Source organism: Odontesthes bonariensis, chromosome 2 (assembly GCF_027942865.1).
Source record: "Odontesthes bonariensis isolate fOdoBon6 chromosome 2, fOdoBon6.hap1, whole genome shotgun sequence".
Lineage (NCBI taxonomy): Eukaryota > Metazoa > Chordata > Actinopteri > Atheriniformes > Atherinopsidae > Odontesthes > Odontesthes bonariensis.
In genome coordinates, this window is record NC_134507.1 from 10,743,739 (window position 1) to 10,760,647 (window position 16,909).

Genomic DNA, 16,909 nt, shown 5'->3' on the forward strand with positions numbered 1-16,909 from the left:
CTTAGCGACCAACCTGGGAACAGCTGTGTGCATGCTGAGAGGGTCGAGGCAAGCAATCATGACAAAATACACTTAATTTTTGAAAACGTGGTTACTCTTATGGATCTGATGGAATCAGAGTTTGAGCAGCAATGGCTGCATCTACTCAATACAGTGCATGTCTTACTGGTGATGACTTGTCAAATATATATATATATATATATATATATATATATATATATATATAAATATTTATTAGATTGTAGAATTAACAAGTTGACTTTACTTCAACTATGCAAGCTTGATGCCTTGAATAAAGGAAGTTTTTGAAACTTGAGTGAGAACAATTCATTTGAACAATTTGAGTGTGCAGAACATAACTTAATAAATCCGACTGTATTGTAATTACATTGTACAAATAACTTATTGCCATCAAGTCCATGCAAATTACAGATAATAGGTCATGAAAACTTAAAGGGGAACTCCGGGGCATTTGAAGCGCGTTTCCATTGCTAGAGGTTGTCAAATACTGATAGTAGGACACAGAGAGGTGCAAATCTGCGCTCCCTGTGTGGAGATCGCGCTGTTCGCACAGCATGTCATGCGAGGCTAATTCGTGGTGGCTAAGGGGCAAGAGCTAACCCTCCCACGTAAAACAACAACTTGCACACAGCAGAAACGTCACACTACTTTATAAACTATCCGACAATAAAGTCACAAGCCTTACCATCAAAACCATATGCATGGTTCTCACATTACTGGCATGGGGACGTTACAAAACAACTTTATAAACAGCATGTAACTCACCGGTTATTTGTACGCTCACGCATGTGAAAGCCCAAAAGAGTCGATGGACGATAATCCCATATACAAAACAATTATTTTCTCTAGAAAAACTGCGTTCAAGTATTTAAAACATTACAACAATACATGCCCAGTAATATTGTTGTAATGTTTTAAATACTTGAACGCAGTTTTTCTAGAGAAGATAATTGTTTTGTATATGGGATTATCGTCCATCGACTCTTTTGGGCTTTCACATGCGCGAGCCTACAACTAACCGGTGAGTTACATGCTGTTTATAAAGTTGTTTTGTAACGTCCCCATGCCAGTAATGTGAGAACCATGCATTTGGTTTTGATGGTAAGGCTTGTGACTTTATTGTCGGATGGTTTATAAAGTGGTGTGACGTTTCTGCTGTGTGCAAGTTGTTGTTTTACGTGGAAGGGTTAGCACTTGCCCCTTAGCCACCACGTATTAGCCTCGCATGACAGGCTGAGCGAACAGCGCGATCTCCACACAGGGAGCGCAGATTTGCACCTCTCTGTGTCCTACTATCAGTATTTGACAACCTCTAGCAATGGAAACGCGCTTCAAATGCCCTGGAGTTCCCCTTTAAAACTTATTTTCATTTTCAATGCACAGGATGATGCTAATTTGACCTAACTTGAATTAATTTATGAACTCAAATTGTTCTTAGGCCAACTTTACACTAGGATCTTGGCATGTGAGTTGGCGTGTTCTTTGCTCTGTCCTAGTAGCATGTTCATCCTCACCACTGACCTTTCTTTTACAGCCTGCATCTTCATTTTTAAATGCAGGGATGCCTCTGGTAATGACCTTAAATACACAGTTTTGCGTAATCCATGACTGATGTATATGTACACACAAACACATATGTGTGTAGAAATACAGTATATATATATATATATATATATATATATATATATATATATATGTATGAAACTTTTTTTTCTTTTATGTGGGCCAGTAAGCGCTGGGAGAAGATAGTTTTGTTAGTGACAAAACATAGATGAGTCCATTTACAATTTCTGTCACTTTTTGACTGTTACGTAGAAGCTTTCTTTAATTGAAACAAGCAAAAGTGAAAAACAGCGAAAGTGAAAGGACCAGTATTTTATTTTGATACTGTATTTACTGTATCTCTTATGCTTATGCTTCTATTTAACTAAGCCCATCTCATCATGTTTCATGTTGTTAAAAGTTGAAAATAATACTAAGCTTAATGTTTTTTTGTTCAGTCTTACATTTTATTGCAGCTGCACCTTTCTGTATGATGTGACAGTTTCTGCTATCTATCTTTTAAAGGTTAAACTACTTTATTTGAGAGATTGGGGTAAGTATGGAGGTGAAATATTCTTGAAAAGTTTCAAACTCTAAAGAGCAGCATAGAAACATTTTTTCCCTACGTTTCTCACTGCTGAACCACTCTTCAAATGATACTTTGTCTTCTGCTTGGTCTGTCTTTAATGTTTTGTTTTTGATTTCGGAGAGGAACATAAAAGTCAATAAAAATTGCAGACAGACAAGACATTTCAGTGAGTTGTCTTTCTTTATTGATCTTTTTCTCCAATTTTTACTGAAGAATTACACTATTGTAAAGTTTTATCATTCATGTAAGGAGACGGGCAATTGTTGAACAATATCAAGTATGTTTTCCTCGATAAAAGAAATCCCAGTATTTCATACACGACCTAGCTGTGTTTCATTTTCCTTAGGGCTGCCAAAGGAATATTAGCAGCAGATGGTGGCTAACATACTTCTTGATTTATATATCGATACCAACATCAGTGACATCAAGACTTCAAAGACATTTGGTTAAATTTGGACAGCTCAAACAAATAACCAAGACAACAGCTCACTCTGTCAAAGGTCTTTGTCATTATGTGCTTAAGAGTGGAGGATAATTGTCATGGGCAGCACAATGTGGCTCGATTAACGTCTTTTGTTCGTGAATTATAATAGATGTTAAAGCTGCGGTCGGCAACTTTTTTTTAGTCATATTAGCTTGAACTGTCATAGGATTCTGGAAGTAGAATATTAAATAGGCTGTTTAGGAAAAATAACGAAATCTGTAGCTCCCTCTGAAGCCTGTAATCATGCTTGCAAAAACCGAGCGCTCCCGGCTGTTTTTAACCAATCAAGTTAGGGTGGAGGAATCCTACCTGTCAATCACAGCTTGTGCACACGCTGCTGAGCGTGAGTCTGCCCCAGCTTGTGTGCGCTCACACTGGTGTGAACTCACGTGCACAACCTCGTCCACAGAGGGGGAGGGGTTTGGGGGCGATTCGGAGCATGTTAGAGGTTGGGGGAGGGACCTGAAAGTTGTATCAGTTCGAATTTTCCGACTTTAGACTTGGAATTTTGAAAACCTGCCGACTGCAGCTTTAATGATTCTCCCATAAACACATATCTATATAGCGCCAACAAGGTTGGGCTATTGGAAGGAATGAGATCATTCAAGAGTAGTTCCACTGTAGTTACCGTGCTTTATGGAATTGTTCTGGAATTGTTATCATGAGAAATGCTAACAGCCTCAAAGTCAGTAATAATAAAAGATTGATCAGGCGGTGAAGTTCTGCCTCTTCTCTGAAAAAGCATAGTATTTCATTTCTAAATGAAGTCTGTATATTTCCAGAGATTTTTTAGTTGCTCAGAAAGTGGTGTCTTTGATGTGAGCATGTTCCCATGGTATTCGTCAGCTCTGGGAGAGCTGGAGCATATTTCAGTGGGCTTGTCTAAGATGTTCACACATGAGCTCTGCAGTTGGTGTATTAAGGGGTTTTTCCATGTGCAATCCATCCTGATCAAGTTGAAAATTGCTTCCCACAAGGGATGTTTAAATCTGGATATTTTTTATACTTTATGTTTTTGCTTCTGATCTGAGCCTTTTACAGTCAAGAATGAGCCAGGACCTCCCCATTTCATATTCACAATTTCCTATAAAATGTAGCTGTACATTTCACAGTGGGCAATTAACAGGAGTGCTTGCTGTATAACTAGTGTAATTTAGTTTTCTTTAATAGGTGTCAATTAAGTCTTGAACAGAATTGGAGAGTTGTATTTTCAACACCAGCACAAACCTTTAAATCAACCATTTTAATTTAAAGGTGAGATGTGTGTGAGTAAATTGTCACTGACATAGAGCCATTACAGCTTTATACTTTTCTTTCCCTCCCTTAAAAAAAAGAGCTTCTTGCTTTTGGTAGAAAAGATCTTTCTTTGCAGAACAACTTAAATCTCAACTTTGTTATTCCAGATGTGGTAAATGCACAATGATCTTCTGGGTCATGATCATTATAACAACTTTGTCAGTTCTGTTATAAATGTCCACCACTCTACACTGAGCAGCACAGTTTAGTTTTTTTTTTTTTTTACCAATAACGGACACATTGAAATAGCACAGCAATGTGCTAGTGTTAATTCTCTTTCTGTCACCAATCTCTTCTGTTTCCATCTATGATACACAGATTTCTTATACAAGGGTTCTGAGCCAATAATGATTTACTGAATTCCAATTCTCTCTAAATTAGATGAGAATGTTCTATTTTATATTTGAATATGTTTGACGTCTTGTTTGGGATTGTAGTCAATACCTAATGGGTAAACATCCATCTTTAGGTCTATCTTTGCTGCTGTATTCTTCCTCGTCTCTTGCTATTAGAGGAACATAAGGTCAGCCAGAGTCCAGAGTCGGAATCCAGAATTTATATATTTTAATGGTTAACTTTATCCAAAGTGTTTTTTTGTAGTGGTTGTTTTTTTAAAGTTTTAAAATGTTGGCTGAGGCCAAAAATAGCAGGAACTCTTACACCAGCTCTATTTGTTTTAATAGAATTTGAGGGAATGCGAACAAATCATTTTAATTTAGTGTAATCCTCTCAAAAACATAAAAACAACAGCATTTTCCAGTTAGGTTTGTCAAAGAAATCATATTTTGTTGGATTTAAAAGAAAAAAAAGACTAGGATTTTTCCTTTAAACTAAACCTTCTATGAAGAGGTAATTGATGTTTAAGTGTACTGTAATACTAAAGCAGCTGTTAAAGTGTTTTGGACTCCACAGCAACTAACTGTCCTTCCTGTAATATACATTCTACCTCTTCTGCCACAAACTGACATACTGTATATTTTCACCTTATGGAAATACGGCTGAATGAATATTTATTTGATGTGAAGTTATTGAGGAAATGAGTGGAGACGTCTGAACCGGTAAAAAAAGAGTTGTTTAAGTTTTAATGAATTCACCAGTAGTCTGGGTTTTGGCACTTGCCCAAACTCTAATTGGCATGTTGCCGTTCTTGTAGTGTAGAACTCCATGAATTATGCACGAAAAACAACTTGCCACATGTCCCATTATAACCATGTTGTGCAATGCAATTCTCCTCCTGCTATTGTTGAAAAAGACAATACTTCAGACAGCTCCATTCTCATTACAACCCATTCTAAGTTTTACTGGGAATCACTAAAAGTCCTTGTTTCTTTCCTTTCCCAAATACAGAATCTCACCCCTTTAGGGGCAAAAAAAAAACTGTGGCCACTGCATTTCATCTTCCCTGTTAGGTTTGTCCTAACATACATTTATATAAGCTTAATAATAAGTAGGATTTTTGGTCGAGAAGAGTAGTAGTAGTTCACATTTATTGTGTTGGAAAGCTCAGTTTATACTGAGTAGAAATGAGGTCAGATGTAAAGGAACTTTAAGGGGACTGAGGTAAACCCAGAAATCTGTTTGAAAACGCAAAAACCCTAACCTGAACCAGGTCTGAATTCTCTGTCGTTCAACATCATTTATTATTCTAGTGCCCAGAAATGAAAGTATGGAAAGTTTGATGCATTAAAATGCAAATGTATGGGTTATAGTTGATCTATATTTAATGTACCATATATTAAGATTTACTTGCTAGGAATGCTGGATGGTATTTTGCACACTGAAATGTTCATCATTTGATTAAATAGAAAGAGAAATTAAATGATGGCCTCATTATTTATAGTTCACATGACAATCTCATTAATGTTCATTTTTTATTCACAAAGTAAAGCTGTGTTTTTTTTTTTGCTTTTTTAAAATGAATATCAATAATATTATTGGAACCTTCGTAGTTGGTCTATGTAAAAATCTCTGGTGAACCTATCTGGAATGCTTTGTAGATGATGCAGAATTAGTTTTTATATGTAATGTTGACCTACCTTGTTCAACACCAAGAAGGCCAAGGGTAGCCAGGCAGAAGATTATGTTTCTGTCAAGTCACTGCTTCAATTGTCTTATTTTCCTGTCATCACTCCTATGACTCAATTAAGAAGCCGCATTCCTCATTCTGGCCAGGCCAGACAAGGAGAGCAGTGATTGACAGGTGAAGACATTACTATGCGAAGGAGAAGAGAGAACAGACAGAGATGAATATTTGAGAAGATGGCATAAAAGAATCTTGTAATTGATTTTCTATCTAAGCTGTCGATTCATTTAGTCACTAAATGTATTCTTTTCAGGTTGAGTTGCTCGAGTCGTCCCGATGAGTCATTGTCTCATTGTGAGGACAAACTTTAACATGTTTTGTTTTTATGTTAATTTTGCAGATTTTACAACCTGGAGCTCGTCTGTTTCGCTACATTACAGACGGCCAAAGATTTTGGAGCATCGTGCTTATCACTAGAAATCGTTCCAACTATTTGTCCTTCTTTATATTTAGGCTGTGCATGAATAATCTTTTTTTTTTTTTTCTTCTCTTCTAACAGATGTGATTCACACTGTGGGGCCAGTGGCCAGAGGTCATGTGGGTCCTACAGAGAACAATGACCTTACCTCCTGCTACCAGAACTCCCTCAGGCTGATGAAGGAGCATAGCTTGACATCTGTGGTGAGTACAGTACCCTAGCATTTCACTGTCATCTGAGTTCTGTACAGTTTGAAAGAGACCAATGAATTGCTTTGTTGTTTCAGTTTGACAGTAGGTAAGCTTTCAGTCAGAAAAACAGTGAAAATTTTGGAAATCTGGAAAAGGTACACCAACAAAAGGATTTAGCATCTTTCATTTTAAGACACAGTTCCAAAAACCTTAATCTTCTTTATTCAAACAAAAGCAACAAAGAACAAAACAAAATGGTAATGCTTTGTTTGTCAAATGAGGGCTTTTCATGTAAACTGCTTTGGCACATGTTTAAATAAGAGACACGTCTTTGTCCACGGCTCTATATTGCAACTGAAAATTACTGTGATGTTATCCCTTTGTTTGGGAAGCCACTTCTCAGTTAGAAAGCTACACTCCTTCTTTAATTTTCAAAAAAAAATTATATAGATTTGTAATTTATTCATTCAATTTTGCGCACAAGGAAGGTCATTTTAAATGCTTAGGTTATTGCAGATGTCTTTGCCACGTCTTCAAGAGGAGTTATCTTCCTCAAAATAATGTAAAAACAAAGGGTTCACTGAATGTGGCCAAATCTCAACAGCTCTGGATTAAACAACATGGGCATTGTCACATTCAACTTAATCATTCAAATACTATCTTGGACTTTTGTCAGTTGTGGACTAGACTGTTTCAGGCTGATCTAAATGATGCATGGCTTTGCTCAGCCCACAAAGGTTAAAAAAATCAGTTTCACACCAAAAGGCCCAAAATCACATTTTCTGTGCCAACGTACTGCCCTGCAGCCTCATCAGAAGCCAATCAGTGGAAGTACTTACCGACAGAGTGAGTAGACATAGATGACAGCCAGTTTCATTAAAGATGATTGTGACAAACCCCTGCTCTGTTGATGACTTATTGTCAGTGCAGCAGACACCTCTTGGTAGAAATTAAATAAACTATGAAGCCAAATGTCTGAAGTGTTTTGAAGTTATGTCAGAATCAGCAGCATGTCTGGTGGTCTTGAAACTTGTCTAATAACGTTCAGTAGGATACAATAAGCCACAAGCATTAGAAAATGACACAGTAGAGTAACTTGCACTAGTCTGCTCAAGACTTTAGGGGAAAAAGTACTAAAGCATTGGACCCTCAGGCTTCTTTACATCAACAGACCACCAACTTGTGTGCTTTCATCCATGCATGTCCCAGTCTCTTGTTTTCAAGCACATTCCAAAGTTTTATTTACTTTAAACCTGCCTTTTTATTTATTTATCCAATAATCCATATATTTATAGTAAACTGCGTTTTTGTTTTCACTGGGAGTAGGCTGAATTCTGTCTAATGTATTTATACAGCTGCTTTGTGTTGAATGGGGCTTCAGTGAAAACAGTGGAGTTCTGTGATTGACTGGCCTTGTAGGATGAGCCTCATCATTACGTTATCATTGCCACAGTTCATTTTGTTTCTCCTTGCTGAAGGGCACCAGAGGGCCTTTACCAAAACTGAAGTGGATGTAGTTGTTTATCACTTCAACTAAGGATGTGGCCTTGATTTATTTCTCATTTAGCCTGCCTTACTTTGCAAGACATTCTTTGAGTGAGGCCTCATGTGTTCTCTTCTAATACTCAGTTAACAATCTTGGAGCCTCCTGTTGCAGAGCACAGTGAGTCCAAATTTTGGTTGACTTGTCTCGTTTTAGGCTCACACTGTGAGCTTTGCCTTGTGAATGAAACATTTGCCCCCCAAAGACATGCATCCTGCCAAGCGGGTCTTCAAAATGAGAAGAAAAAGGGTGTCTTAGATGGCTGGCTTCCTAATTGCCATTCCAGGACTTTAAAGAGAAGTAGGAGTCAAAACAAAGCCTAACACAAAATAGACTTGAGCACGAATGATTAAAAAGAAGAAGAGATTGGTAGTTAATCTCTCTTTCTTACAGCTCAAAGCCACCCTTGACAAAACAGCATTGCTGCCATAGTCATATCAATACCCTCTACTTCATGTAGCATTTGAAGAGGGAGTTTACAGGGAATACCACTAAATCTCAAAACTGAAAATGCTATTTCTTTACCTTGGGGCAGCTCAGTATGCTTGAGTGAACATTTTAACATTATCCCCAGAAGCCAGAAATTAGATGGAGGAGCTGTTTTTCTGTAGCTTGATGTTGCTCTGATTTACAGCTCTCCTGGGACGGGACTGGGGATGATCGAAGATTTGGTTTTAGGCAACCTCAGGCAATTCCCCCTGCTGAGTTTTGTGGTTACTTTTGAGTTTTTAGGTTGTATTATAATCATGAAGTTTGATTATTAGAGTCACTTGTTGCTTTGTTTTCATTCTCAGGGATTATTTGATCAATTTGCTAAGTAATTTGAAGTGTCCTGATGATTATCTCATTTGTTTGATTTTGGGGGGTAGTGCCAAAATCTCATTTCATCCCAGCATGGCTCATTCACCTCCAGTATCACCTTGAGTTACAGAAATCTTGGAGTGGGTTTTGATAAAACTGTAAATGTTATTATCAAAATAACTGCCCAGTCTTGTTTTTGCCCAGCTAAATTAGTCATTTTGTCCTTCATGCCTTTGTATGTCTCATCGTTTTTACAGTATAACCTCTCTAGACTTAATTTGATTCTGTATGCAGCTTCTCCCAGATGCATTATATTACAATGGCTACCGGTGCAAAATTTCAAATTTTGTAATGTTCATTTCCGGTGCCATATGATATACAGAACCGTATTTTTCATTTTGTAGAGTCATGAGAAAATACATCGGGATTTTAAAATATTAGGATAAGAAAATTTTATCCCCAAACACTGTAGGACCACATTTCACCAACATGTCACTGCAGTAGCCAAAAAGGGCCAAGCCAAGCACTGTCTCAAGTATGAGAATTTCACGTTTTCTTGCATGCTTGGAAGAGGGCGGTGAGCTAGATAGTGAGGTTTAGTTTGTGCTTCATAGCAGTAGATGTTATCCAATTTTCTGGACATTCAAGTACTGCTTTTTAAGGCATATATGGCCTATGAGCCCATCAATAAATTGTTTAATCCCACATCAGCCTAAAAGTGACCTCGAGTAGGTCCCTCATCAAGATTCCAGGCTCTAAACTGGAAATCAGTAGTTATTGTATGTTTGCTGCCATGGACCCATCTCCATGTGGAAGATCTGTTGAAAATTCATTTTCAATATATTTTCATGAAAAATAATTTTGAAAATGCAGTTTGTAAAATGTCCACACTGCATCGTTCCAAACATTCAACATTTATCCATCCATCCACCTATCTATCTATCTATCTATGCATCAGCCATTTTTGGGTGCTTTTAGATATGTGTCTTGAGTTGTTACCCTGTTGGAGGACCCATGACCCCCCTCTATGATTCAGAGTGGGTATGGTACTGTATTTGAAAACATAATTTTTTGCATTTTTGTGAACAGAAAGCTCATGTGGTTTGCCGCAAAGCTCCAGTTTTCTCATCAGTCCAAAGGACATTCTCCTAGAAACTAGTTGGCTTCTCAACAAGCATTTTAGCAAATTAATGTCTGGCTTCTTCTAATGTTTTTCTTTCAAAACATGGTCCTCCCAGGTCTTTTTCAATGGAACCTATTGTTGTTCAAAAGGGGATAAGACAGTGACGTACCTTAACCTTGGAGATCAGCTTGAATGTTTGGATGTTTTCCATGGCTCTTTGTCTACTGTCTGCACTATGATTCCAATCAACATCGGGTTGCATTTCTCATTACGTCTTGCCCTGGGAGGTTGGCTGCAGTCTCATAGACCTTATACCTCTTAATAACATTTACCTATTTTAGTGACAGGAACATGAAGCTGATTGGAGATGGTATCCTAGCCTTTGAAATTCTGACTTAGAATTTTCGTTCTGAGCTCCTCAGACAACTCTCCTTCACTTGCAGTGGTCCATATTCAGCATGGTGCACACAGTGAAATACGGAGCTACACATCTACAAGTTTTCTCTCTCAATAGGCTGATTGGATGATGAAAAAAATGTGACAGCTTGTGATACTAATTAAGGTGAAACAATGAGTTTTAAACTATACTTATATGAAATTACTGTGATTTAATGATTTGTGATTTATTATTTTTTTTTATTACTATTTTTTTAAGGGTACCAACAAATCTGTCCAAGCTATTTTAGAACACTTTGTTTCCATTTATTTAATCCATTATATATTGAAGGCATATGGGTATTCATGAGACTGTTGTTTTTAACTGAATTACTTTTCAGTGAGGGGTTCTCCAGGAGTATGGAGTGCCGGACCTCTTGATAGGGTCTGCTATCAAGGGGTCCGGCCCCTATCTGTATTTCCGGTGTCAGAGTTTAGTCCGTATTGCCGACAGTAAGTCGGATGTGTTTCCGGTGAGGGTTGGACTCCGCCAGGGCTGCCCTTTGTCACCGATTCTGTTCATAATTTTTATGGACATAATTTCTAGGCACAGCCAGAGTGTTGAGGGGGTCCGTTTTGGCGACCTTAGAATCGGGTCTCTGCTTTTTGCGAATGATGTGGTTCTGTTAGCGTCGTCGGGCCATGACCTTCAGCTCTCACTGGAGCGGTTGTGTGTGGAGTGTGAAGCTGCTGGGATGAGAATCAGCCCCTCCAAATCTGAGACCATAATGCTCTCTCCGGGTTGGGAATGAGATCATTCCCCAAGTGAAGGAGTTCAAGTATCTCAGGTTCTTGTTCACGAGTGAGGGACGAATGGAGCAGGAGATTGACAGACGGATCGGTTCGGCGTCTGCAGTGATGCGGGCTCTGCACCGGCCCGTCGTGGTGAAGAAGGAGCTGAGCCAGAAGCCGAAGCTCTCGATTTACCGGTCAATCTATGTTCCTATCCTCACCTATGGTCACAAGCTGTGGGTAGTGACCGAAAGAACGAGATTGCGAATACAAGCGGCCGAAATGAGTTTCCTCCGCAGGGTGTCTGGGCTCTCCCTTAGAGATAGGGTGAGAAGCTCGGTCATCCGGGAGGGGCTCGGAGTAGAACCGCTGCTCCTCCGCATCGAGAGGAGTCAGATGAGGTGGCTCAGGCATCTGGTTAGGATGCCTCCTGGACGCCTCCCCGGTGAGGTGTTCCGGGCCCGTCCCACTGGGAGGAGGCCCCGGGGAAGACCCAGGACACGTTGGAGAGACTATGTCTCTCGGCTGTCCTGAGAACGCCTCGGGAGGAAGTGGCCGGGGACAGGGACGTCTGGGTTTCTCTGCTCAAGCTGCTGCCCCCGCGACCCGATTCCTGGAGAACCGGTAGATGATGGATAGATGGATGGACTTTTCAGTAAGCTACTTTTTATCTTAATTGTTTAAACCCATTGCTGATGCCTAACCAAGCTCATATTTTGTATTTTATTTATACCTTTTGTGCCTGGCCTCTAGGGCAATTCTAAGCAAAGGATGCAGGTCTATGACTTTCATTGCCTTTAGATAAAAATTACAATCAGCTTGAGCCAAGATACCTGCTGTTTAACCCAGACATTGAAGCTGAATGCAATCTGGAACAGTACAGACTTTAACACCATCGCTCTGTCTAAAGCCTGATTCTTACTCGGCGCAAACACGCAACTGTTCTGGCTCGAGAACCATTAATGACGTCATCGAAAGCGCCAGCCCCTTCACAGTTCCTTCAGCTCATAAGCGCAGTTTGCGCCGAGTATGCGTCACATTTGCAGTTCTCTCCAGACCAGCGGGCGTCACTGTTGAGGAAACAAGCTGAAAAGCATACAAAGAAAGCATACACAATGCCACCTGTGGTGTCACGTCAGCAGAGGCTGGCACATCTGATGCGGAATGAATTTACTCTGGGTGTAGAACTGTATATGTATCTCAGAGCTAAGCGGCTGCGGCAAAAACAGAAGAGATGGTGGAATGTTCGTCCTTTGCAACAAGACGAACTTTGTCAAACGTTGTCCCAGTGTAACTTCATAGACGTGTCGTACAGATGTTTGTAGAGGCGCACCCTCTCGGTCACCACGGTCTCTGCAGTGTTCATTTTTTCTTTTTCTTGGTCAGCTGTTTCCGGTTGAGCGCGCGCGAAGTCAGAAAAAAAGTTGTGTGCGCGACCTTGCGACGCGCGAGGATTTTCTAGCTTGCGACGGGGGGCGTGGCGGAATTTTGGGTCACGTGACCGTTTGCGCCATTTGCGACCAGCTAGTAAGAGCGAGGTGCGCCGAGTAAGAATCAGCCTTTAGTCTCTGAATGAAGATGTCAGGTCACTGGATGGTCAGTTGAGCTTAGTTCATATCATCTGGCTACATTGTGTAAAATGAGACTGTGTTTAAGTGCCCATGTGCATGCATGTCTTTTACATGTATCTTCCAGGAGTGTGTGTGAGTTTGTCAGTGCTGTTGCAACATTTTTTACTTGTGTCTTCTCTGCCTGACTGAGTCTTGTGCTTCAGTGCTTTTTTTTTTGTTTGCGGTTGAAAGAGCAGCAGGCTGTCACAGCTCCCTGGGCTCTGACTGACCACAGCCCACAGTCAAGATGCTAGAGTTGCCGGCTGGACTCTGCAAACATCCCACGAGGGAACCATGGGAGCTGTGCAGTCTGAGAGTCACTGCTCTGGGCCTGTGAGCAGCATGTTGTCAAACAGCCCCCTCCTCTACTCAGTGCTTGTACACTATGTTGTTTTCCTCCTAAGCAGATTCATGTGAAGAGTCAAATAGGAAATGTAAGAAATATGGATTTTTATTAGATGCGAATGTGTGAATTGTGATAATAATGCTACCTTGATGATCAATAAGCATGAAGAGGCTTTAGCCGGTTGTCAATATTTGCTTGAGCCAAGATGCATTAAATAGGTCTAATCATGGTTGCCTGAATAGATAAAGCATGCTGTATTATTATTGTCTATTTGGAAACCACTAGAATTATTGGAGGACCTCATATCTAAATAGTAGCACACTAAATAAAATAGTACAGTTGTGCTATAGAAGGCACGAGACCTATATTTTTTTTTTACCACAAACCGTAACCTGCTGATTACATAATTTTCTAACAGAAAAAGCAAAAATCCTCATAGTTAAACTTTTATTGTCTGCTAAAAGACAAATCATTTATCTGTGCCTTGCATTATTATGACTCTTGAGTATGTGCATGCTGTATTTATGTACAGTCAGATCCTTGGTTACCTCCTCTCCAAAGAGTCAGTAAGCCATACAGTACTTGGATCTTAGCAGACAGTTAATATGGGCCTCATGCTTTGGTTAGTCATAGAAGGCTGCTTCTTCCCTGGAAGCAAGCATAGCATCTGTCTGGCAGAAAGAGACAGGCTATGTGTAGGGGGATGCCACCATCTGGAAGCCATTCAACCTCTGACTCTGTTTTACTTTAGAGATTATATTAAATGCCCCTTATACTGCGAGTTTAAGGTGTAAATAATACCCAAACTTATCCAAAGCACGTTTTTTATTTAAATTTAACCCTAACTGAGCCAAAATCACTACACCCGTACTCTTACATGTATGTAAGATAGCAATCATTTTACTTGATCACTTCTTTTGGTGTTGTTGCTTCTAATTTGACTTTGAAAGGCCATCTTTTGATGAGTTTCTGGAAGTATTTGTCATTAAGCTATTTCTGGCAGCGGGCAGTCGGTTGGCAGCTGCCAGTGAAGACAGTGACGGGGTCGCAGACTGTATTTAGTAGCCTCCTGTCTGACTCTCAGGCGGCCCTGGAAGTGTTTTGTAGTCATAACACACTGGCTTCGAAGAGATCCAGCAGGGAAGCCACAAATTGCCTGTTGAGAAAAAAATGCTGAAAGCCAAGTGGATTGCAGATGAATGGTGTAGAATGATAGGATTAGCCACCCTTCTCTGTGGGCTTATTCCAAGGCTGCTAGGAGCATTAGCTTTCATTCATTTTGCCCAATCGTGTTCCCAGAATGCATTCCAAAAAACAATATCATATAGTGACATAAATCAACATGCACACTCTGTTTGAAGATGATAGCTGATAGGCCGGACTAAATAATGTTTAAAATGACAGGGACAAACAAACACTGTATCAAAAGGATAAGGAAGCATGCCCCCAAGGTTTATTTGAGACAGAAATACTTGAATTTGAGCTTGTTTTACATTAAAATTTGGCTTTATATTTTTTTTTTTTAAATTACTATTTCTTCTATTCTCAAGAACAATGTGCCACATCTTTACTGTTACATCCTTATTGATGTAGGTCACTACTGCTCTAGTGCATTGAAAGGTCCGACATTTTATTTTATTTCCAAATACTACTATATCAAACTCCAGTGACTTTGATCTCCATGTTGTTTTGTCCTGACTCCTAAGTGATTAAATAATCTTCATTTATGCACTTAATAGATCATGCTCAAATCATTCCTGTATCTGCTTTTCTGGTAAAGTATTGTCCAGGAGTGCACAAAGTTCCAAATCTAATTATAAAATGAGTTATGATCATATAAAAAATACATTGTGCTTTTAACTGCAATAGGAGAATGAGAAGTTCACAGCTGATGTGCCTGCACAATGAGGAAGGTTTCTGTATCTAAATAACTCAGTGCTGCATTTAATATGTGTGTTATATCAGGTTAGCTCATTACAGTGCTTGTTTATTTTATATGTTTCCTAAAATTTATTTTTTCTAAAATTTACTTTATCAGCCTATGTTCAACTTATAAATATCTTTTGCGGCTGCATTGTTCAACATTCATTGTGTGTTCGAAAGAAATATCTGCACGTGTCACATTAACTGCTGTGAAATCGAAATAACGTTATAAGGAGAACCATATTACAAGTACTTCCATTTAATGTTATGCACATATGTTTTTGTAGTTTTTTTTATTAATCTCACATCTGCAACTACGTGCAGGTGAAGGTTAAAATAAAAGGAATTGAATGATTTGGTTATTTAAAGTTTGAAGTTATTTAAACCCTGTGTTTAACTGAGATCAGTGCAAATACAACTTATCAAATGCTGAGTTTTCTTAAAAATAAATATATTATTTAAAAAGAATAATATATCCTTACTAGTTTTGAATAGGGACATTTGGAGAAGACCGGAAAGAAGGCCGGCAAAAGATAAAACATCTCAAAAGTAATTAGCCTTATTGGCAACAATTTGAAACATGACTGGACTCACAACATTCATCCTAGATGATTGCTGTGATGATTGCTGTCAAAAACTCAAAATTTTTCAATATTTTGTGAAAGACTCCCTGGCCAAAAAGTTAAATCATTCAAGAATACCGTTTCTTGATGCAAATGTGGGAAAAGTTATCTTCAAAAAAACTCTTCCATGCTAAGGAAAATAATATAAAGTACCAGTAAAAAGTATGGCTGGAATGACCCCTTTAAAATCAATTAATATAAACAAGTATCTGAAATGATGCAGCATCCTTTGGACCTGAATCATTTCATATGGACTGAAGTGAGGTTTGATACTGGTGTGTGGTCTGATGAATCAAAATGTGAAATTCTTCCTGGAAATCAAGGGCACTCCCCAGCAGTAAAGAGGAGTGTGCAGTTCAAAAGTCAGCATCTGTGATGGTATGGGCTGCATTATCTCTCAGAACTTGGGTAAATTCTGTGAGGACACAATTAATGCTGAACACAATATACAGGCTTTATATCAATGTTAGAAAGTGTATTTCATTAACATAAGGCAAATCATATTGTTCACATACAACAACATTGCTCCCCATTAACAGAATCAATCAGGGCATGATCAAACTGAAAATGTTATCCCGATGTCCTCTCTTCAAACAACCTCACAGTATGCTGACAATAGTATTTTTGTGGAATTCAGTTCAGTTTAGTGTACACAACTATTTTAGGGCACTTTATATAAAGAAACTAACACTGCATGGTACTTCCTCTGTTGGCTCCAACCTAATGGAATTCTTGTGGAAACTGGAAAAGAAACAAGTGTGTATCTATGGGATACCAAAGTTGTTTGGGTGCACATTCTCAGTCTAGTAAAATTGGCCTCTGAGCTTTTGAATTGGTTTGCCTCCTGATATTAATAAAGGGATATACTATAGATATGTAAAAATTTATTAAATAAGATTGGCCAGAGAAGCACTTTTAAAATAGGACTTGCAAATAAGAAGGAAGAATAATAACGAAGGAGCAAAAAAAAAAAGAAAACAAAATCTAATCTTGCCAATTCTGCTCCCTGTGTTTGTTTTGGTTATTTAGCCTTATTTATCACCATATTAATATATGAAGGTCTGTTTTACAAAATGCAAGTATCCTGTAAAGTATTTCATACAATGTCATCCCTCAACTAATATGTGATTAGAACCAAACCTCTCTGTG

The 16,909-nt window shown here is 38.8% G+C and overlaps 1 protein-coding gene across 2 annotated transcripts in view; it reads left to right on the top strand.

The window, feature by feature from the left end:
* The window catches only part of macrod2 (mono-ADP ribosylhydrolase 2), a 432,443-nt gene that overhangs the window by 297,330 nt on the left and 118,204 nt on the right, over window positions 1-16,909 (top strand). For both annotated transcript variants that reach the window (XM_075476803.1, XM_075476812.1), the window contains exon 6: window positions 6,515-6,636. In XM_075476803.1, the coding sequence (XP_075332918.1) occupies window positions 6,515-6,636 (122 nt within the window). The remainder of the gene's footprint in view (window positions 1-6,514; window positions 6,637-16,909) is intronic.